We start from the raw sequence: 22,479 nt of genomic DNA on the forward strand, positions 1-22,479 counted from the left end.
CCACGCGGAGAGAGGGCCCCCGGACGGACAGACAGCACGGACAGAGCTCTGCCACAGCCGCCTTGGCAGCCCGCACCAGCTCCGCCGAGGCACCGGAGCGGCCAGGGCCGGGGCTCTCCCCGCACACGGCGCGACCTCAACTCCCTCCCCGGCGGCTCCCGGCCCCTCACACCGGAGCCGCCCCGCGGGGTCGTGCGAGCCGGTAGGAGCCACCGCGGGGCAGCCCGCGTGCCGCCAGCACCCCGCCCACGGCGGCCCCGAGGGCAGGAAGTCCCCCCCGCCTCCACGGAGGAAACGCGGAGCCGCCGCCCCGCTCGGGAACGGGCTCCCGCCCTCCACCGGCTCCGCTGCCGCCTCAGCCGCTGGGCCCGGCGCCCGCCCTCACCTCCTCGGCCTGTTTGCGCAGCGCCTTCTCCCGCTCGTACTGCGTGAGCAGCTGCTCGTTGTCGTCCCGCAGCAGCTCCAGCTCCACGCTGGTCTCCTGGCTGTGCGCGCACACCGAGTCCAGGTTCTCCAGGACGGCCACCACCAGCGGCATCAGCTCGGCCACCACCTCCTCGTCGTAGCGCCCGATGAGCCGCTCGAACTCGCGGTAGATGGAGCCCGCCAGCCCGGACACCCGCTCCGACATCATGGCGGGGCCGGGGCCGCCGGGGTCCTCCTGGTACACCACGCCGTCCGCCAGCTCCATGGCTGCCGGCGAGCGCCTTCCCTCGGGGGGCCCGGCGGGGCGGCGGCGGCTCAGCGCTCCCGGCGCCTCCTCCTCCCTCTGCGGCGAGGCCTCGCCTGCAGCCCGGGCGAGCGGCGGGGGGGCGGAGCAGAGAGCGGCTGCGGCGCACGGCACTGACCTCACCCGCCGCGCCGGGGCGGGGCCGCGCGTCACGCGGGAGGGGCGGGGCGACCAGTCGCCCGCAGCGGCGCGGGGGGCGGGGCCGGGCGAGGACGTGGGCGTGACCTGATGAGAGGTGGGCGTGGCCGGGCAGCGATGGCGGCGGAGCGGAGCTGCCGTGCGGCTCCTCGGGAAGGCGCGTCCCGCAGCAGCGAGGCGGGCGGCGCGGAGGGCCCGGGCGGCTGCGGCACGCTGCGAGTCACCCGAGCAAAAGCGGAGGCGCCTCTGTGTTGGGGGTGGGAGGTGCCGGACCCTCAGGCGGAGTGTTCGCCTCAGGGAGAGGTTTAGTATTGGGCTGTGGGGCTGGAGAAGAGGCGCTGAGGCCCCGCGGGGAGGGGAGAGACGAGCATAAGAGGTTGCACGATTAATCTTCATCTCTTTGAGTGGAGGATGTGAGGAAATGCTGCCCGACAGCTGACATGGAAGCGTTATTATTTATTTATTGCACACACAGAGGCATAAATAGATCAAGTGATTCATTTAGGGGTGACTGACAGAGCTAAAACGAGATTTGAGGACTTGGCAGCTCCCGAACGCTGCTTGGGTTGCTGTGTTGGCTCATCTCCGACAGCCAAGAGACCTTTTCTTTCTAATAAGGTCCCTAGATAAATTAAAATCAGAAATCCTGTTCTCTTAGCAATAATCCAACTTTAAAAGCATCTTGCACTTGCCAAGAGAAATTGGTTTTCCTGGGATTTGGAAAACTGAAGTCCATTCCAGATTATGTGCTCAGTCATAGGAACAATGTGAGCTGATCTAGACATTTACTATAAATTTGAAAACATCTAGTGACATTCAAAAGTTTTGGAGTTGTTTCACTTCCCTCATTTTTATTATACAATTAATATTTGGGGAAATCACGATCATTAAGTAAAAGTATTTCACATACAAGGAAGCTGAGGAACTGAGTGGCCTAGTGACAGTGCAGGAACAAAGAAATGAGTGTTTTAAAACATGCAGAAGCCTGAGAACTGGCGGAAGTTTAACTGTGGTTATTGCATTAATTTCCACTGGAGAGCAGTAGAGGTTTACACAGTATTTTCTCTCAATTGGACTAATCCTAAGACAGTAACTGTGCTTTAAATGCATGTGATGCATTGTCTTTATGTACTAAGCTAGTGGGTCTGCACAGGAATGACGAGAGAAAAGACTTCATCTTTACTTGCTCCTGTCAGAATTGCTCTCTCCCTTCGGGTCACGCGGAGTTTCCCATTTCCCTCACTGTCTGAGTTGCAGAGGCACCAAGAGCCTTTGGGCTGGGGGTTATTGACTTGTGGGTTTTTTAGTGAGCCTGAATAAACCTTGTAGGAAGACAACAACCAGTTGGAGTTGAGAGGTGGCTCCACTCTGCTCTCGGGATGAGGTTGCCTGGCCATGTCTCTTAATAATTGCAGTGGACTTTTCAACCCAGACCACACCACGTTATTCATGTGTAATACTGCATAGTGTGAGGACAATTCTAAACAACTGCAGATTATTGGGAGGTTAAAAATACACAGCATCTTGAATTGTAGCAGAGATCATTTTCTCTGTAGCGTTTTATAGTTATTGCCATCACACTCGGCAAATTGCACAAATACATCGGCTCAAAAGACGTACGTTCTGACGGCAAAAATGGGTCAAGGTGTCTGCTGACAGCCTTTAAGGGAAGGGTCTCTGAGGATGTGCTATTTTTATCCTGTTTCTATTAGCAAAATTGACAGATGCGGTTTTCTTTCACAGCTGGAGCGAGTCCATCACTGAACGGGCAGGCGGTTGCCGTTAGAGCTGCAGCCAGACAGGCGAGCACAGGTAGAACAGAGCCATTTGTGCTCCTGTTTTATTTCTAGTTACCTGAGGGTTTTCCACCATGGATAAATGAAGTATTTTAAAAGAGGAACATTAGAAAAATTACCTGGGAGCCAAGTTTCAAGTGGTGTGAAAATATATCTTATTGAAAGTCACCGTGATCACATTCTGTGATGTGAACCTCGCAGTCAGTGTGACATCGCAAAGTCAGGGATGGATTAAAATAGAAGTTATGGAATTATATCCTAGTTGCTTGCCAGGACATTAAGAGACCTGATGACCTGTCAATTTAGTGAACTAATCAAGCATGTGAAACAGAATAAAGAAACCTGATAGTACTGTCTTTGTAGCTTTGAAAGCAGTGGCTGTCTGTGGTAACTACTACAGTAAAATGCAATTCACACTCGTAGGAAAATAACTTCCTGAAATATAAATTAGTTTTCTGGATAATAAGAAAAAAAATATATTCCCTATCCCTAGAAATAGCAGTTTATTTGAAAGTAAATTGATTTACAGTTTATCAGGGAAGAAAATTAGCCCTTGAATCAGTATGGGGTGAGAAGAGCTTAACTGGAACTTGTCTGGCTTACAAGTCTGGGTTTAAGGAGCAAGAGGTGCCCAGCACAAAACATGAGTCCCGTGAGAACTCTCTGAATGTTCTGAGGGGTACAAATACAGGCTGTTAGCTGAGATCTTTATAAAGCTGGGGCCAAAAGAATTGTGTGTTTGAATTTTCCTGAAGTCTGGAGACTCTCACAGTCAGCCTTTTGCCTTAGGCATGTTCTAAAAATCTGTACTGGTTTGAAATAATGTGTAAATGGCCTGAGCTCAGTAATTATACTTAGTTCACTCACTGAGGACTTTGAAGGTCTTTGCTTTCTCTTCCCATGATCCATCTGTTTTTAGGAAATTATTTGCCTAGACTGACTACTTCTTTGCATTTTAGGTGAACATGTAATTTCCAATGTAATTTAGTAGTTTTGGTAGAATTTTCAACAAGTAGGAAAGCTGTTCATTTACACATTAAAAATAACAAGGAAGCATGCTTCTGATAATGCACGACACGCTCTGCTAATCGTGGATTAGTCTCAAAACGAGGTTAAAAGACTTGGCAAAGATCACCCAGCAGACTGTGGTAAAGCTGCAAATAGCGCTTGTCCACCTTATGGCACGTCTGAGCTTTGATCGCTAAATGACATGGTTTTAACCAGGCTGGAAATAAATGTCCTGTTGCTGCTTTTGAAGAAATATTATTCTAAACATCCTGTTTCTAGAGGCCTTTTTTCTATTATTAAATATTTTTTTTGCCTTAGTGAGGATTACAGTATTAGAGCTTGTTTTAGTAGCATGAAACGTCTTAAATAAATGTGTATACAGAATGTAGTGGATTGACAGTATCAGGAGAATTCTCAGACATTCTAAGTCCAACATAACTTTAACGGGGACTTGCTAGAATGTACAATGCTGTGGCTTTTAAAACACCTTTCATTAAATCAGAGACCTTGGAAAAATGAGTAATCAGAGTCTGATCATACCTGGAAAAAAAGACCCCTGAATACTGGTAAACAGGTTGGTTGAATAGATACTTATGTGAGATCTAGATTCTCCCACCAGAACCAAAAGACGTGGGTACGTGGTGGATTGTAGGGAAGGGATCCCAAGTAAGGAAATCCGTGCTGTCAAAAAGCTGAGCTCACACCCCTGTTAAGCAGCAGCTGAATCCTGCCCAGAGGGACATGAAATCCACGTTATTTTGCTTTCAGGAAGAGCCAGGGAGGAGAGCCTGGGAAGTTCATCCTGGTTTGAGAAACAAAACCAGGACAGGCAGGGATTTCCTCTCAGCAGGACACACTGAGAACGCAAGAACTCACGTGTCCGGATGTTTTATCCGCAGATCTCTCGAAGGGAATGGGATGCTCAAGGCACAAGAGTGAAGGGGTAAATTGTTGAAAGGTGTTTTGACTCGGAGATCTAATATAGTGTAACCAGGGAAAAAAAACAATTGCATTCCTTAAAGAGGGAACTTAGTGTGACAGTGCTAGGTTAATAGTTGGACTTGATGATCTTAAAGGTCTTTTCCAACCAAAACGATTCTACGGTTGGATAATGTGATCTTTATTTAAATAATTTGGTGTGCCTTTGTTAAATAAAAATTAGATTCGGCGGCTAAGACTGAAATGCTGGAAAAGGGCGTTTCCCTTGCATCCTCACTTTAAACACCCTGCAAAACAGAAAATGAGCCGCCGATGGTGTAAAGCGCCAGCAGACGCCGTGCGCTCGGAGCTGCGGCCGCTGCGGGTGGCACACGCGGTCACAGGTCAGACGGACGCGCTGGGAGGTCAAAAGGGAGCAGCGACCCAAATCCCATTAGCGGATGAGGAGGGGAGGTGCGGGCTGACACCCGAGGGGGTGTCCCGGGGGTGTCCCCGGGGGCCGGGCCGGCGACATGGCGGGGCCCGCGACAGCGCCCCCTGCAGGCGGGAGGCCGCGCCGTCGCCATGGCAACCGGCCGGCCCGAGGTGGCGGCCCCGGCGGGGGCGGCTCCGGGTTAAGCCGGTGGCTTGACCGGCCCCGGCTGCCGCACCGGGCCCGCCAGAGCCAGCCGGGCCCGCCAGAGCCAAGCGGGGCCGCCAGCAGGTGAGCGGGGCCGCCAGCAGGTGAGCGGGGCGGCGGTGGGGAGCGGGAGGCAGGACACCCCCGGTTCGGCAGAAGGGTCTCCCCTGCGCGCCCGGGCGGGGGCTGCACCCCGGCCCGTTTCAGCGCCTTCCTGAAACGGCACCGATCATTAATACCGGCTCCAGCGCCACCCTCCCCTGCAGCCCCCCGGGCCTGCATCCATGTGTTATCTGTGTCCATATGTTATCTGCGTCCAGACACACACTTGCAGCAAAACGAAACAAAAAAACTCCAGTAACACTGGTTTACAGATTAAAATGATGCATATGGATTTATCCAGCCTACTTGGCCCTCAATTGCAGCCTCCCACGCCGCACTTGGAGCTGTGTCTATGACAATCTTTACCTTCCATTCCATTTAGTTTTTCTGATTTTAATATTTGCTAAGTACTTGTTTCTATATTTGGCACGCTGTTATTCTTTTAAACTTTTGTAGCACTTGTGAAAACCCATGTACAATGATTGATTTATCAAATCAGTGCAGATCGTGGGTTAATGACCTTGAGCTGTGGCTGATTTAATTATAATAGCAGCTGATATTACACGTGATACAGGACTGTGATTGCACTTGCCTGCTGGTCCTGGAATAATGACTTTTATTCCCTTTTTCCTTAGGACAATGGCTTCTATTGCCGAGCGCACGTTCATCGCTATCAAGCCTGACGGAGTCCAGCGGGGACTGGTGGGAGAGATCATCAAGCGGTTTGAACAGAAAGGTTTCAAACTGGTGGCCATGAAATTAATACACGTGAGCCTTCCTTAATTTGTATGTCTCCTTTTTCATACAAACTGCAGCCTTAAAATAGAGCAGCCTGCCGTACTGACAAACCTGAAATTTCGAGGAGGCTTTTTGGATATTTTGGAAAAGTTCCAATTCCCAGCTCTGGCTAAATGCTTTAGACATGCTAAGCACGCTAATTTTAGTAACTTGATGTCCTTAGTCTGAAGAGAGTGTTCCTTTAGGTGCATCCCATACCTAACAAGTACCAGCTCACATAAACGGTCTGTATTGTAAAGATTCTTTCCAAGTCCAGGTGTGGTTAAAGCAAACAGTTCAATTTTGTATCGACCAGAAGTACTAGGAACATGCCAGAAATGCTGCATTTTCAAGTGCGTGCAAGTTTTAGGATTAATATTGCTCTGTGGTTAATCTATGTGATTTCAGTGCGCTCTTAAGCTCTTACAGTAAGCTTTTGTTGGTTGGTTGGTTGGTTTTTAATGCAGGCCTCTGAGGACCTTCTGAGAGAACACTACATTGACCTGAAGGACCGGCCGTTCTACGATGGTCTGGTGCAGTATATGCACTCTGGACCTGTGGTAGCTATGGTGAGTTCTTAAAAATGAAGCTCAACTAAGAAACGTTTACTGTTTAATTGTCTTACCTGCAATGAGATTGTGTTACCTATTGAATTCTGCTTTAAAGGACTGAAAAACCTGGATCCAAACACTGTAATTAGGAAGGTGTACTCTTAACTCCTTTTCCCTTAATCTTTTTTCATGATCTTTCTCTCCTGTGAGTCCGTATGTTGAGGAAGAGTGCAGGGCTGAAGGGTCAACCAACGCTCAGACCTTGAGAAACAGTAAACCTGCACAAAAAACCCGCTATGAAATGCCATGCATTAAGCAAGCTGAAAAATGGTGAAATATTTTTGCTATACTACTAAGCTATATTAACTTTGAAAATATTTTCCAGTCTTAACTTCATTAGAAGGGATTTTCTCCTTTGTTTCTTTTTCCCCCTTGAAAGTACATTTGTAAAACAGTTGAGCTGGAGGTCCAGATCTCCAGTGAGCAGCCAGTTTGTAAGGCTGTTCACAATACTGAGATTTCAAACTGTCCTCTTCCCATCCTTGCTGGGAGAGTATTGTGTGGAAGGGGAGAACTTCAGCAAACACTTCAAGAATCTGACAGACAAATTGGTGATAAAGTAATTCAGTTGGTGATTTGTGCCGTGATGGGCAGCATTGTGTAATTCTGTAAGGTGTGATTAACTCTTTCTCCTTTAACTACTGCTAAAATTTAATAATCTCAATGGATTTTTTTTTTTGAGGTGTGGGAAGGTCTTAACGTGGTTAAGACTGGAAGAATGATGCTGGGGGAAACTAATCCATTTGATTCAAAGCCTGGCACTATTCGCGGTGACCTCTGCGTTCAAGTTGGAAGGTACATTTTCAAACTGTTGGTATAATCTAACACTAAATGTCCGGTGGTATGTCATGATATATGTCATGATATAGGCAGGAACCGCGCTCCATCCTTCTCTATCTCGCGCATGGAGCTGCCGTTCCCTGCGCCCATGTAAGGCCATGATCTAAAGATGAAAGTCCATTTGTGGTCTTCCCCATTGACAAAAGTGATGAGCAAAGCTGGGCCTGCACGCTCTGTGCCGGCTGCCGCTTCACAATTACACACAACTTCTCTCTAGCATGGAGACTGCTTTAAAAAACAAAGCTTGCTTTGAGTTCAAGGATTCTATTACTTTTATATCCACCTTTGCTTTTCCTAGGAACATCATTCACGGAAGTGATTCTGTAGAAAGTGCTGAGACAGAGATCAACTTGTGGTTCGCTCCTGAGGAACTGGTGGATTACAGAAGCTGTGCTCATGAATGGATCTATGAGTAAAACGGAGCCTACACCTTCGGGTATCCTTACTGCCAGCCTCTAGCTTCATATTAACTGCTAGAAACCCGTCCCAGAAATCCGTGAAGTTGCTCTGTAGTAAATATTAAATACAGTCAGTGTTTGCTGCTGCTTTGGTTAAAAAGCTGCCAAGCTATAGGTGGAATTGTACTTTTAAAAAGCTGCTTCTGGGGGTGAGAGATAAGAGATTGAAACACAGAGAAGTAAAACTTTCATTGTTAATGACATGTAACACACAGATTTTCCTGAAACACTCTGTACTCAAAGAGGGTATTTTGATAAACAGAAAAAAAAAGTGGTAAGGGTTTTTTTTATAAATAAATAGGCAAATGGTTCAGTTAATTTCGTCAAAATGTTAGAGGACAACTGGTGTTATGTAAGTATATTGATAGTGTGGCTGAATGTTGAGGATTGAACTCGATATCAAGCGAATCCCCATGCCCAAAACAGCTGCAGAAAAAAGCTTATTTGTGACACAGAGCGCGGCTGTGATTAAAATGTCAACTTTCCTCTAGATTCACACTGTTTCAACTTGCCTTTTTTTTTCCCCACATGGGATTTATTTAGCTTTTAAAGGAAGGATTAATACACCAGGCTTTCCAAAATGCCCTTTTATATGAAAAGGAGATTAATGTGAGGATGAGTGAGGGAGATCCACCTTCAGCCCCATCACTGTAGCACTCCTGACCTTGGCAGAGCAACAAGAGCGAGGTTTGTTTTACCAACTGAACAGCCAATAATTAAGCTGTGTCCTTATTAGTGTTCTTTCCCTAACAGCTGGAACTCCAGAGCAAGCTGTTCTTGGATAAGGTATTTCAGGAGTGACTGTAGCATTATTTTTTATCTATTTATTTAATCATGTAAAGAAATAGAGTCATCGTACTGCTAAATGTGCTTCAGTAGAGGTGTGTGCGCCTATCAGAGAAAACTATTGGCCTCCTGCAGGAATTTTAACAACAAATACTCACTAGCTGTGCTGGATGAGGAAAAATAAATGTGTTGGGGTCAATATTATGTATTTATTTATCTGCAGCATTGTATTCATTAAAGGCAAGAGTTTAACGAAGTTATTGTTCAAACTCCTAGATTTTTTCCTACAGCGAGTTCTTGTTTCAAATGTTAAACTGAGCAATGAATGTGGAATTCAATGCTTTGTGAAGATGTCAGACTCCTAAAAAGGGATGGCACAAAATAAAACATTTGCTGTTTAAGTGAAATAAAAGGTAATTTTCATTATATTGTCTAAAAGCTAATTAATGACTATTAGGAGAGGGAACAAACTCCCTGGGCAGCCTGTTCCAGGCTCTGTCACCCTCACCGGGAAGAAGTTTCTTCTCAAATGTAAGTGGAACCTCCTGTGTTCCAGTTTGAACCCATTACCCCTTGTCCTATCATTGGTTGTCACCGAGAAGAGCCTGGCTCCATCCTGTGACGCTCACCCTTTAGATATCTGTAAACGTTAATGAGTCACCCCTCAGTCTCCTCTTGTCCAGCTCCAGAGCCCCAGCTCCCTCAGCCTTTCCTCACACGGGAGATGCTCCACTCCACCACTCGGTGTGGTTAAACATCCTTATCTTTCTAGCGGAAAAGGCTCGCTCCCCGCTGATGCAACTGGACGCCAATAACCCCAGCGCGGGGGCGGGGAAGGCGACAGGTGCCGCTGGCACAGCCCGGCCAGCAGCGGCCGGGGCTTGGGGGCAGCCCGGAGCAGCGTCCGCCGGCCGAACGGGCCCGGGCCCGGCAGCGCGGGCTGGCGGGTGTGGGCGGGCGGGCTCCCAGCCGAGCCCCCAGCCCCGCCGCGCCCGCCCCCAAGCGCCGCAAGCCGGGCGGCTCCTCCTCTCCGCAGGGCGGGGGATCCGGGGCCCGCCCGCCGCCTCCTCCTCCTCTTTCTTCGGCGGCTGCGGTGCGGGCGGCAGCGGCTGCGGGAGCTGCGGGGAGGTGAGGGCGGCGCGGCGGGCCCGGGGAGGGGACAGCGCCCGGCCGCGGCGGAGCGGAGCGGAGGGCAGGGTGGGCAGGGCCGGGAGCGGCGCCCCGCGGGCCGGGGAAGGGCCGGCGCCAGCCGGTACCACGTGGGCCCGGAGCCGCCATGGCGGGGCGGGCGGCGGCTCCTTCCGACCTTGGGCCCGGGCCTGAGCCGAGCGCGTCCTGTGCCCGCAGCGCCATGGCCGCCAACTGCGAGAGGACCTTCATCGCCATCAAACCCGACGGCGTCCAGCGGGGGCTGGTGGGAGAGATCATCAAGCGGTTCGAGCAGAAGGGATTCCGGCTGGTGGCCATGAAGTTCGTGCACGTAAGTCCTTGTGATTCGCTCTGCCCGAGCGCTGGCCCCTCACCTGCTGCAGCAGGTACTTCAGTATATACCTGTACATCTTCCTGTGCAGCTCTTCCTGCATCAGAACGGGAATCTGATGCTGTATTTGCCGAGAGCTGGACATAACCACGTCACACGTCAGGCCACGTTTTCTATCTCTGCCATTTCCTAAGGAAACCAAATTTGCTCGGATGGCTTAACGCGGCCTGATTGAGCGAGCTGAAACGACCTTGGCTGAGAGGCTGCGTCAGGTGGTGCAGCCCAGACATCGTGTCCTCGCCTTAGTGCTGAGGATTAATCTAAAGCAAAGTAATAATTTTGACAACTCGCAACAATGACACTACTACCAAAAAAATGGCGTTTCACGCGCTCCTTAATGTTACATCGGGGCTTTCATTGAAGCCCATAAAAGCATCACAGCTACTGTCGATAATATTAACGACTGGTGAGTCTGGTCTTTATTGCTGTAGGCTTACAGCTTTTCTGGGATGAGATTTTGAAGTGATATTTAATGTTTCATCTGTCTTTTTAAAGGCCTCTGAAGAACTTCTCAAGCAACATTACATTGACCTCAAAGACCGACCATTCTACCCGGGGTTGGTCAAATACATGAACTCCGGCCCCATTGTGGCCATGGTAAGCAGCTTGATTTTAACTTTAAAGAGGACATTGTTAAATATATTTGTCTCACTCTGTAAATTACTTAAAAATATTCAGATATACTGTTAAGGAAACACTCTTTCAAGCTACCCAGTTCTGATAGTGGCACAATAAAACCAAAATTCAAATGGAGACAATCAAGTAAGAAGTTACTACTTAAGAAGGAAAGTGTGCACGTATAAATTGCATATTAAAAGACTTAGCATAGATTAAGCAGAATTCCTGAAAGACAGTCGTGTACACAAAGGAATCTTCTGTTTGGGGGGAAAAGGGGTTGGGCTCTGGGATTGTCCTCTCACAGAAACCCATCTTGTGTGCCATTCATTTTTGCACTGCCCCAAAAACCAACAAAACTGTCCTCATAGCATCTCCCTTGGTTCAGACTACTTCCCAAACTAGGAGGGTCTGTACGTCATCAGGCTGTTCTTATCCCACCGCTGCAGGGAGGGTGTTTCTTTACTAAGTGTAAGTTATTAGCAAAGAAAAGCTTTGGTATTTTGTATAAGCACGGATTAATAGGGTTTGTCTTTTTTCCTTAAGGTATGGGAAGGACTCAACGTGGTTAAAACTGGGAGAGTAATGCTGGGGGAAACAAACCCTGCTGACTCCAAGCCTGGTACCATCCGTGGTGACTTCTGCATTCAAGTAGGAAGGTTTGTGCTCAGTTTGTTATCAGTAGATGTTAAAGCCTCAGTAGTGGTAGTATTTTATTCTAGAAATTCAAAATTGTTGGCAGAGATCCTAGTCTGATGGTATTTTATTTGCAGGTCACAGTCCATAACTGCCACTTAAGAAAATGGCTTGGTACAAAACTGACTTTTTTTTGAAACACAGCCCCTCATCGGAGCTCCATGTAAGATCAGTCGGGGGCATTGGCTGGTATTAGGGAGTAGCTGTAGTCCCCCCGTCCGGCTGAATTAGCTCCTCTAGTAGATATTTGAATATCATACCTGCAGGCATAGTCCCAGAGCTCCAGCTGCTTCATCCCAGTTTTTCCTTATGGAGAAATACAGGTTGCTGAAAGTGTATTTTTATATGAAACAATATGTTTATCTCCTTCCCCAGAAACATCATTCACGGCAGTGACTCCGTGGAAAGCGCCCAGAAGGAGATCAACCTGTGGTTCAAGCCTGCAGAGCTCATCGACTTCAAATCTTGTGCCCATGATTGGATCTATGAGTGAAAGAGCTGCCGCGATGAACTGTGCCTTGTGAACGCATCATATCACTCCAGGCAGGGACCTGGGAGCAGCCACCACCACGGTTAGCTTAGTCATTTCAGTGCTGTCAAATAAATGGATATGAACTAATTTGTTGTGTTGCATTCACTATAAAACATAATATGGTGCTCAAATATTCACAGATGTCATTTTATCAGTCATTCAGTATTTTCCTCCTATAGAAGGAATTGTTAACAGAAACTTCATGTACAGGCATAATGCTTATCCAACGCCACCTTCTCACATTAAAAACCTCACCTTGTGCTCAGACCAACACATCCAGTTCCTTAAAACATTCATTTTCTTTACAAATGGTGGGTCTTTATTTCTCTTCTAAGACAGTGCAGATTAAAACTGGAATGCATTAATGTATGCGCCCAGGAAAGCTTTTAGAACAAAATCACTATTCACAACAAAGACTTTTTATCATTTTTATTTTGTGTAAAAAAAGGCAAATTTAGTGAATTATTTTCATCTTGTACACAAAGTTATAATTTTAATGCTTTTCACATCCATGCTGAAAATCTGCAGTCTCGTAAAAATGAAAGTAACATTAATTTCTCCAAAAGCGGTTTTCTTTTCACGTAGTTATGTACATTGCATGAGAAAGCTTTAAATAACTCTCTCATTGACCACACAAATTACCAAGAAAATAAAAGATTAAATTTGTACAGATATTGATCTATATATCAAATACATACAGAAATGATGTAAAAACCCCATTTGTTTTAATCTTGATTCCCGCCCCAACATTTTCCCAGGGGCCAAAGCAGATGCCTTTTTTTTTTGTAAAAATGGCTGTGGCTTTTTGTTTTAAATATGAAAATTAAAAGGAAGAAAAATTCAGTTGAAGTCACAGTTTTTTCAAATCCCTTCCCAATAAAGGATTGTTACCAAATATATTAGCACCATCGTACAAATATTGACGGGAGAGGGTATTCACATCACATAAAACAACAATTAAAAAAACCAACAAACAAACACTGAAACCCGTGTTAGTATCCGTAGAACAAGGAATCGGTAACTGCTTTGCTTTCCTCAGACGCAGCAAGGGAAAGGTTAACGAGTTGTATTTAAAATAACATAAAAATCAAAGATCGGCAGAGAGGTTTGGAGCAGTAAAAGAAGCCGCAGAGTCAGGTACGCAACCTGCGCCACCTTACGGTTATAAAAACCTGTTTTGCCAAAACCTGGAGTGAGTTTGACCCCACTGAAGATTCCAGGTGTCCAACATTTGCTGCTCGTTTAGCCAAGGAACGCGGCTCAGGAATGTGCGGTGCCGGTGCCTCCAGCCGCGTCGCCAACCAGCGCTTCACAAACACAGCGAAGCCCACGCAGACACCCCGGCCCGGAGGTGCCCACTCTGCAAAGAGACCCCTCCAAATACACCTGGTAGAATTTTGCTCAGGTTTTCCTTAAGCCTCCCCTAAGCACGTGGTTTGCTTAGGACGGATTTCACTGCGCTTGACAATTATACAATTTAGGTATAGTTTGAATTCAGAAACACAACAGAAATTTCACACAAGTCACGTGTGTGTCTGAGAATGCAAGTTGACTCACAGACTTTAGTGTTTAAGGAATAAAATACCTGTTTTTTTAAGAACATTATAAAGACTGACAGACTTTAAATCTGATTCTTACATTTCTCCAACACAGCAAGCGTGTTCAACTTAAGTGCTAATTTTGCCTCTTGACTATAACTCGGAAATCAGGTATGACTGAAAAACAAAGTTCTGAGTCTGGGCAAAGCACAGGAGCCTGAGGTTTCACAGCTTGGCAACACACCTTGCCCATCACTAGCCCAGGTTTTCACATTATGAAACACAACAGTTTTTTCTAATGAATTCAGGAACTATTGATGAGAGAAGAAATTACGACTGTGCCCACCTTGTTTTGGTTCACTGGGACAATCTGCAAGTTGTTGCATTAAAGAAAAAATCCAATAGTGATGTACTTACCAAACCAAATCAATGCTTGCAGAGCTGGATTTTACAGCGAGTTAAATGGAAAACACAGGAAAAAAATAATCAAGGCTCAAAGTGTCATTATAATGGTCTCTAATGCTACTTCTCCAATCCATACTGTTCAAAGGAAACATCATGGGTGGGTCAGAATCCAAGAGAATGTATTTGAAGTCTACCAAGCCTGACAAAGTCCTTTTTATGGCTATTTTAGAGAGCTAAAATGTCTTTACCACCTGAAGTTACAGATACTTATAACCTGATAACCAGATTCCGTCAATAGAAGAAGTTGTTGTTAAGAAGGGGTCATTATTTAAGAAATTTTACCAGTAAGGGAGAAAAGAATTCCAGACATTCCTACACTATACAGGACATTTGTTACTTCCAGTAGTAAATACAAAACTTTACATAATTAACCCCTCTTGCATAGAATGAGGTAAACCTGTGCATATCACCAATGCTATGTACCCAAAGTTAGAGCAATATTTTAGAAAATAATCAAATTGCTGGTTTTCAACTTTCTATGCATTTCTTTTTTAAGCTCAAACAACAATATACAAAAATGGTCTCCTGGGGCTCTGTGGGTTTATATCCTTAAAGCATTTCTTAGGCTGTAGGAACACAGACATTAATCAGTTTAACTTTTTTTAAGCCCTAATTTATGGTCAAGAGTCAGATGATCACTGTACTGCTCTGAAGGGGACCTGCTAAGACCCAGCAGCACTTACAGAACATACGCAGTTAATTCCTGAGAGTTTAGTTAATGAACCTTACTGGTAAAAGCTAAAGCTCTTGGTGCACATTGTTCCAGTCACAGCTCTGCAGGGCTGATTCACTCTTCTACTCATCAACTCCATGAACTACATCGTTTACAAAAAAGCACAACGTTTAAAAATATGGAAAGATAAAATCCAAATTATTAAGAGTTCCTGCTAAAATACTTTGTGTTTTACTGGTAGTCATTTTCACTCTTTTACATGACTTTCGTCTTTAAAAAATCTGGACAGTTAAGCAAATGGGGCTAATAATGGGATGCTTGAAGTGAGACACAAGGATTGCAGACAACAAACAAATCCAGTTTGAGTTATACACTAGACAGTATATGATGTATATACTGTTCTCAAGTCTCAACTTCCATTTCACACTATTGCAGCAAGAAAATAATATTGCAGGCTGTGCAGAACCGAACCATTATTTTTAATCCACCATGTATGGCTCCTTTTAGCTCACCTGAAACCACGTGGAACATCAGTTTTGAATGTCTGGAATATTTAAGATGGTAAGGAAACACCTAGGTCTTTCTGAACAGCAAAAAATAGAAGAATGCTCAGAAATACCTTCCCATGACCAAGGGAGGTCTGAGCTACTGTTGGTAGCTAAAATGACTCTTCCAAAGAGGGGAGTTTCCTGAAGTTCCAGTTTGGCGCAGGGCTCTGTAAACGTTTGCTGGAGCCTCCCAAGAGCACAGAGAGTCACGGACAGACAAGAGCTTTTCAGTCCCAATCCAATGCCCACTGCAGTCAATGCAGACAAGGCGGCTGATGTTAATGGGCACTGAATCAGACCCTAAGGAACTTTAAAAAAGAAAAAAAATATATATAAAAAAAGTTTTTTAAACTAAATAAAAACATCTTGAAAAGTTAAAATCTTCCTCAGGTGATGGCTCCGTTGCAATTGGGGCTACTCACTGAGTAGAGCTTTACAGGACTATCTTCCACATACCATTTATGCCTCTAAATTAGGGCTTAAATGCCTTATTTTCACAATTAAAAAAAAAAAAAGGCGTGACCAGTGCAGTTCACAAGAGTCTAAAAGTCTCCCAACTTGTACCAAAAAGGTTCATTTGTTATGACAGTTCATTTGTATTTGCAACTATATCTTCCTCCAACCGCTTCCCACAATCATGCTAATTAAACTTTAATCTTACAAAAAAATTAGAATTTCAGTTCTTGTTAACAATGCACAATAAATCTGAACTTGAAAATATTACAAAATTCTTTCAAAAGCTTCAAATACAACACAAAAGTGTCCATTTGTTTTTTTTTTTTTAATAAATTGAAAAAATCTTTTTCACTAAAATAGTTTCCCCGCCCTTCCAAAAAATTCTGAACTGAGTCTAACTCGTCTACAGTCAAAGTGCCCCGGGTACAGTCACCTGAACTGTACCAGCCAAGTGGGAACAGAAGTCAGTCGGTGTTGGAGAAAAGGCTCTTTCGCCATCGCCAGCACAGAATCACAGAATCGCTCTGCTCCAAACTGCGGAGCTGCCTCACGGTTCCTGTTTGATGTAGTAACCAGCAGATCCGTTGCTCTCCTGGTCGGACGCTCCTTGGAGGAACCCGTACTCTTCTCCATCCAGCAGCTCCTCCTTCAGCTGCAATGAAGACACTACAAAGAGAAGATGAACAGTAAAGATCCATAAAATTCAAAGCAAATACAACTTTTCCTTAAGTTTACTTAATATTATTTAAATTGAGAACAGAGCCCTGATTTCCCATTTTCTTATCTTCTGCATTTGAGTGATTCTGCTCGTAACACTCGGTGTCCCACAGAAAGCAGATGCTTTCTGGTCATTAATTGACCCTTAAGTTATGCTCTAATATTAACATATTTTAACAAATTGCTTACAGTAATATATTCTCTACAGGGTTCTCTCAAGGATTTTGTATTTTAAAACACTGGTTTAAGGTAACTGAATGTGTTAATAGGAATAACGACTGTTGCTCAGAATAACACTTGTTTTACTCTTTTGTTTACTTCCCATTTAGTCTTTACGTAGGTAAAAATAAGATTGACTGTTGGACATTTACAATCTACAAATCACATTACTTAGCCTAATTACTATAAACAGTCTATGTGAGACAAGAAAAAAAGACATCAATAAAGATTCCTTGATGCATCATTAAAATGTTAAGATGTCAGAAGATAAGTTTCATTCAAGCAAAACAGCTTTTTTGGGATAGTTTCGATCTTCTCCTTTCTTTTGCAAAAAGAAAATAGAAATGGGATCTAAGACATAAGAAGTTATGCATAACCATGTCACAATTACTTGTTTATATGCATACATATCAATGTATCCTGAAATGCATAAAAACACAGTGAACCCTTTTATAAAAAGGTTAGGCTCAATAAAAAAAGGTTCCTTTTATGGCATACTGCACCTTTAAGCATAACACCTGTTTACATGCAAGTATTTCCAAATAGAAGAGGGATCTAGGGAGAGATTACAAACTTTAAAAACAACAGGATAAGCTCAAACACAATTTGGTCACCCACTTTTCTTATGTCCTTTGTACTGTTGCGATTTAGCTTTTTTCTTCTGTTTTGACGAACTCGACTGGCTATCTCTTGACGCTGCAAAAAATTAAGAATCCAAAATTTAAGTTTGGTATTTTGGAAAAAGACTTCAGAATGTGTCAAAACCGCTACACAGTTACAGAATTTCTCCTTAGTGACTGAACGAAGGCAGAATGCCTTTGTTGTTGAAAAAGCCTTCCATTCAACTACTAACAGTAACTACTATTATCTTCCCATTAAACAACACTTCAAAATAGTTATCAATTATTATTGTATAATTTGACCTGACAGGACGAGTCTTGATGCACTAAAAATACAGCATTCTCACAGAAATACCTGTGCACGTGAACAGCTACGCACACACCGAGTTCCATCAAATTCAGTATGGAAAGCATAAATATATATTTGCAATCTTTAAGCAATATAAATTCCCAGCGATACTATCCATAACTGGTAAGTAAGTAACAGGCTTTTCCATAATAATAATAAGCATCTTATGGCATTAAAAACAGTAAGTAGCCACAGAAACACTCAGTTCTTCAAATTCAAAGTGGAATACATTTGAACTGCTACCTCTAAACATCAGCAAGAATCTGTTCTATTTTTGTTATGCCTGGTGACCTGACTTGAAAAGGATGAAGTGAGGAAAACCATCACCCACAAACAGGGAGCAGTAAGTGACTGTGACCTTATATATAAAATGGGAACTCACATTGTGGCGCTGGAGGCTGCAGCTGGTACCCAGTGAGCTGACACCATCCCACTGGATACAGGTCTGGGGACTCGCAATCCACCCACTGATCATACTCATCCTCCCACCCATCGAAGTGTATCCTCAAAAGCCGATGGATGATGCGAGTTACTGTGGCCACACATACCAGGCGAGGTTCCATCAGATCAACCGCCTCTAGTTTCATTCCTACGTGAAACCCGTGGTTTGGAACTTCCTAGAAAAGCGAACACAAGCAAGGCCAACATCAGTAAGCAAACATGGTAATTAAGATGGTTTAAGCACAGTGTTGAAGCAAGTATTTTGGTCAGCCTAAGGTAGGAATATACCAAGTACCATTTATAAAGTTTCATGTACTCCATGTTTAACATTTCAGAAATATTCAAGCTTAATAGATTCATATGGTTCTTATTTCTAAAAGCCTCTGTTCTCTTAGCTTTTCAAAACTGTATTTAATGAAATGGTTTATCCCATGCAGCCAAAAACTTAAAGATAATCCTAACTACAGTGTAGACATGTATAATGTTTATTACCTTATTGAAGAGCTTTACAGGTGCTGCTATTGAGTCCGTTTCCCTGAGGTAGTCAAACCATTTAAAAGGGAGTTTTGCATAACCTGTGAATTTTAAACAACATTTTCATACACGAACTGCAAACTTCATGCGTAAGAACAACAACAAAAATGGTATGTTAGCACTGTGCTATGGCTAAAAAGACAACAAAGCAGCAAAACATTAACATCAGAAACTTCCACTCTCTGAGCTTTGGTCTATGGGACAAGAGTCAGCTGGACATGGCTAATTTGCAACAAACACAATGAATGAACCTCTGGATAATATAGAAAGTGTCATTTCACGTTAAGATTAATCATTTGTAATTGAAGCTTTCTGTCCATGTAGATCCTTGATCTCTACAATGCCCCACACAAAATGACCCAGGACAGATCATGTAATTAAGCACATCCAGTGTGTTTCCTGTGGGGAAAGAGGCTCCACTACCCAAACACGAATTGTTAGGAACAAAGGGGTAAGTTTTAAAATGTCCATGCTTGTTCTTAAGTAAGGCTAAAAATAGCAATAATATGAAAAAATACAAGATTCTCCCCCCAAACTTAAAGCTATTATATAATGGGAAAAAAATAATCCCTCAAATATGTTCAGCTTTCGTTCATTGACTGAACAAGTATAAAAGACAGAGGACTATCTCACACTTTGGGCGACTTCTACAAGTGCTTAAACCAACAATACTCAAATTCCAGCTGGAGCAACAACAGCTTGAAAGATTTCTTTGTGGTAGCATGCAGTGCTGGGCATTCTGAAAAAACGGCAGCATAGCGGGCATGGCATGGGGTGCTACGGGAGGCAGTTGGATCTTATTGAAGTGGGGACAGCGTGCCCCCCAAATCAGTCAGCACTGCAGAACTAACGTTCACAGCCCAAACTGCATCCCCTTCTTGAATGTGCCTGAGCATCTTCATCTTCCTCTGATCTCAGCAAGAGATGAAGATGCTTGGAAGGAATGAGCTTGTAAGCGTAAAGCCCAATGATTTCACGGCAACTTAAGTCATCCACGCTGCAATCTGTATTTGGAAGAGTGCTCACTTTGGATACATAGTATCTGCACGAACAGATGTAGCTGGATGGATAACAATTAATAAGGGTACTAATGTATCAATTTTGCATATTAATGCTTTTTTTCTTAATGTATAGCTCCTTTGGCTAGATAAATATATTTGTACGCAAGTCCTCCAATCAGCTTCTCAACACCACACACAGGAGACACAAGCACGTGGTCCTTATAGTCAGAATTAAGAAACTGTCCATTTTAAAACCCATAATTTGGAAAGCAAAATACACCCTTCATAAGAGCTAAGCAGCTTTGATCACTTTGATCCTATTTAATATGTTAATGTGCATTATGTTCTATATTTTACTCTTGTTAAGTCCTCTTTCAAATGACTTCCAGATTATTGCACGTGTGATTTGTATTTCCCCCGCAGTGGATGATACAGGACTGTTACAGAAAACTGCAGTAAGAGGAAAATATACATGAAGATAAAGAATAAAGTTGCCATGATACAAGCAGCACAGAAGTCTCAAATGTGTTAACAACAAAATTCACATGCTCTTGTGTAGTGTTTGACGAGAAAAGGGCAAAGGTTTCAACACAGAAGGGAGGGTTTTTCCTCTTCTGTTTAATCCATTTAACGTATTTATTTCTAGACTGATTGATGTGCGTGATTTTCCTTCCCACAAAAACTTCTCCTATTGCAAGCGGCTTCTGCATCACATTTTTGAGGGGTGATTATTCCCACTAATTTCTAGTCAATAAAGTCAGTAAACGAGCTGACTGAAAAATAACAGTAAATCTGTCCAGCTGCACTTTCCACATCCTCAAAGATGACAGATGTATTATTGTGCAATCATGAAAATATGAAATTATGTTGCATTTCACTGTCTTTGTAGTTATTACCTAGAAAAACAATTCAATAAATACAAGTAGAAGCGTGCGAGAATGAGAATGGAGGAAAAAAAAAAATCCATATAAATCCGATGTCTGCTGTTACACAGCTGGTTACGATCCCTGTTATAAATTGCTAGATCAAGGCAATAAGATGGAAAACTGATGGCAATACAGTGTCCTGTAGGCACACGTGACAGCGGACAGATTGCTCTCCCAGACGGGATTATGCAGCATCCAGCTCCAGTGGCCACTTCCTCAGCGCTCAAGGTTGCGCATGTTCCTCAAAAAATTAACTGGTATTGTGAATTAGCCCAAGATTCTTTAAAATGTCCGTTAATCCTTTTGGTGGCCAGAACTTCCCAAGCAATGATATATTCTGGACTATTCTTTTAGTGATGAGTGTACTTCCCATTCACTCAACGGGTATCCTATGCAACTAGTGGCTATCCTCAATTTCTGACAGCAAAAACAAATTATGTTAGCCAGAGAATCAGATGTCCAATTTGACTTTTTCTAAATGAAAAGTTTGTTATCTCTCTTTTAGATTACTTAGAAGTTGTCCTGTTGTATTTGTTTCAGACTTGAGTGAGTCCTGAAAAGTGACATGAATTTTGTAGACTGAGTTAAGAAACAAAGCACACGGCACATACAATATGACTGAGAAAAATATTCAAAATACAATGTGGTCAGAATTCCATATGTACCTCTGGGTGGAGTTAGTTCAATCATGTTAATTTCACAGAAACCAACAGGGAAAATAGAAGGGGAAGTGGCATGGTAACAAAACCAATCAGAGCCATCTGCTGCTTCTGAGCCATCAATCCCAATCATAAGATAGCCATCTGCTAAAACCTTGGTAAAGAAAAACAAAATTGGACATTAAATACCTTTAACTGGGTGATATAGCTAGAAAGAAAGCATGCCATGTTTCAAAAGAGTGAAAAGCAACTCAACAGTAACGGAAGAACACTTAGAAGGACATTCAACTATAACAAAACACAAAACCCCAAATCGTACCTGTCGCCAGGATTGTGTGGACTCTTGGCAAATGTACCTTTCTTGACAACAAAGAGATTACAGATGAACATTTCCTTATTCTGATCTCTAGTTCATTTTTCTTGTGAACATTTGTTCTACTGCTAAAGCTTTATCATTCACTCTACTCTTTGGCTTGCAAGGATATGCTGCACATCATTAATAAGAAGTCTTGAAATTGTAACCACACTCCTCAATGGTGAGGTTATGCAATTCTGCTAAGCTATTTTTTACATTTTCTTCCTCTTTGAAACAGATTTCACATGTATGGGATGCCTTTCAATCAAGCTACGAAAAAAGCACATTCTTAAAATGTCTTCATAGATTTCTGCAAATATGCAAGATGAGGTTTCTTTTTGAACAGTAGCAAAACATTTGGTATAATCAGCAGAAGACTGTTGTGCAAATTAATCTCACAAACATACTATATTCTAATTAAAGGTATGGCTGAGTTTCCAGAGATTAAAGTAGAAAAAAAAATTACGAGTATATTCTTCTTCCTAGAAGTTGTATATAAACAATTAATGGACCTATTCCATACATGTTCATTTTGTTAATGAACTGCATTTATTTTGTATTTGAGCTGTTTGAAACCTGAATAGAAGTGAGTGGGAAAAGGATTCTTATCTACCTTCCCAAAATCCACATTTGTTTTCTTACCTTTCTAATAGTTGCCACACATATTGCTGAAAGGTTTAAGGGGTCTATAGCTTCCAATTTCATTCCTTCTTTAAACCATTCTCCAGCTGCGTCAACCTCTTTTACCTAAAGAATCACATAACAGCACCAGAATCTAATAAGACCGAAAC

At 43.5% G+C, this 22,479-nt stretch overlaps 4 protein-coding genes across 12 annotated transcripts in view; 2 read left to right on the forward strand and 2 right to left on the reverse strand.

The window, feature by feature from the left end:
• SPAG9 (sperm associated antigen 9) overlaps positions 1-818 on the reverse strand; it is a 62,762-nt gene extending 61,944 nt beyond the window's left edge. The window contains exon 1 of one of the 2 annotated variants that reach the window (XM_082067038.1): positions 386-818. In XM_082067038.1, coding sequence (XP_081923164.1) covers positions 386-691 — 306 coding nt within the window. In that variant the 5' untranslated portion in view covers positions 692-818. The remainder of the gene's footprint in view (positions 1-385) is intronic. The other variant, XM_082067039.1, reaches the window with a different exon arrangement.
• Positions 161-9,176, forward strand: LOC309446877 (nucleoside diphosphate kinase-like). 4 transcript variants are annotated; one of them, XM_082067053.1, is made up of 6 exons: positions 5,053-5,314; positions 5,968-6,100; positions 6,577-6,678; positions 7,403-7,515; positions 7,859-7,996; positions 8,784-9,176. In XM_082067053.1, exons 1-5 carry the CDS (start codon positions 5,124-5,126, stop codon positions 7,974-7,976), a joined length of 657 nt encoding a protein of 218 aa, XP_081923179.1. In that variant the 5' UTR covers positions 5,053-5,123; the 3' UTR covers positions 7,977-7,996; positions 8,784-9,176. The 4 variants fall into 4 exon arrangements, with proteins under 4 accessions (XP_081923180.1, XP_081923181.1, XP_081923179.1 ...); XM_082067054.1 differs by lacking the exon at positions 5,053-5,314 and adding an exon at positions 161-202 and having other exon boundaries at positions 7,859-9,176; XM_082067055.1 differs by lacking the exon at positions 5,053-5,314 and adding an exon at positions 2,656-2,680 and having other exon boundaries at positions 7,859-9,176.
• A 596-nt stretch (positions 9,177-9,772) lies between these two features.
• Positions 9,773-12,272, forward strand: LOC309446878 (nucleoside diphosphate kinase). The gene is made up of 5 exons (XM_082067056.1): positions 9,773-9,932; positions 10,152-10,284; positions 10,840-10,941; positions 11,506-11,618; positions 12,031-12,272. The coding sequence occupies exons 2-5, from the start codon at positions 10,156-10,158 to the stop codon at positions 12,146-12,148; spliced, it is 462 nt and encodes a 153-aa protein (XP_081923182.1). The 5' UTR covers positions 9,773-9,932; positions 10,152-10,155; the 3' UTR covers positions 12,149-12,272.
• Positions 12,273-12,420: 148 nt separating this feature from the next.
• Positions 12,421-22,479, reverse strand: part of MBTD1 (mbt domain containing 1) — a 29,323-nt gene continuing 19,264 nt past the window's right edge. For 3 of the 5 annotated variants that reach the window (XM_082067041.1, XM_082067040.1, XM_082067042.1), the window contains exons 12-17: positions 22,331-22,435; positions 21,340-21,487; positions 18,706-18,788; positions 18,155-18,389; positions 17,422-17,499; positions 12,421-16,533 (exon numbers count right to left, since the gene is read on the reverse strand). In XM_082067041.1, the coding sequence (XP_081923167.1) occupies positions 16,415-16,533; positions 17,422-17,499; positions 18,155-18,389; positions 18,706-18,788; positions 21,340-21,487; positions 22,331-22,435 (768 nt within the window). In that variant the 3' untranslated portion in view covers positions 12,421-16,414. Of the gene's footprint in view, positions 16,534-17,421; positions 17,500-18,154; positions 18,390-18,705; positions 18,789-21,339; positions 21,488-21,652; positions 21,690-22,330; positions 22,436-22,479 lie in introns of all 5 variants that reach the window. The other 2 variants (XM_082067044.1, XM_082067043.1) reach the window with 2 other exon arrangements.

Source organism: Streptopelia decaocto (genome assembly GCF_964273445.1).
Source record: "Streptopelia decaocto genome assembly, chromosome: 16".
In the NCBI taxonomy this organism is placed as follows: domain Eukaryota; kingdom Metazoa; phylum Chordata; class Aves; order Columbiformes; family Columbidae; genus Streptopelia; species Streptopelia decaocto.

What these genes read in the sequence shown, in the direction of transcription:
- LOC309446878 (XM_082067056.1), top strand. Translation starts at nt 10,156, where the DNA reads ATGGCCGCCAACTGCGAGAGGACCTTCATCGCCATCAAACCCGACGGC. An exon ending in TGGCCATGAAGTTCGTGCAC is followed by an intron (nt 10,285 to 10,839) that starts GTAAGTCCTTGT and finishes GTCTTTTTAAAG; the next exon opens with GCCTCTGAAGAACTTCTCAA. An exon ending in CCGGCCCCATTGTGGCCATG is followed by an intron (nt 10,942 to 11,505) that starts GTAAGCAGCTTG and finishes TTTTTCCTTAAG; the next exon opens with GTATGGGAAGGACTCAACGT.
- LOC309446877 (XM_082067052.1), top strand. Translation starts at nt 5,124, where the DNA reads ATGGCGGGGCCCGCGACAGCGCCCCCTGCAGGCGGGAGGCCGCGCCGT. An exon ending in CCAAGCGGGGCCGCCAGCAG is followed by an intron (nt 5,315 to 5,967) that starts GTGAGCGGGGCC and finishes CTTTTTCCTTAG; the next exon opens with GACAATGGCTTCTATTGCCG. An exon ending in CTCTGCGTTCAAGTTGGAAG is followed by an intron (nt 7,516 to 7,858) that starts GTACATTTTCAA and finishes TGCTTTTCCTAG; the next exon opens with GAACATCATTCACGGAAGTG.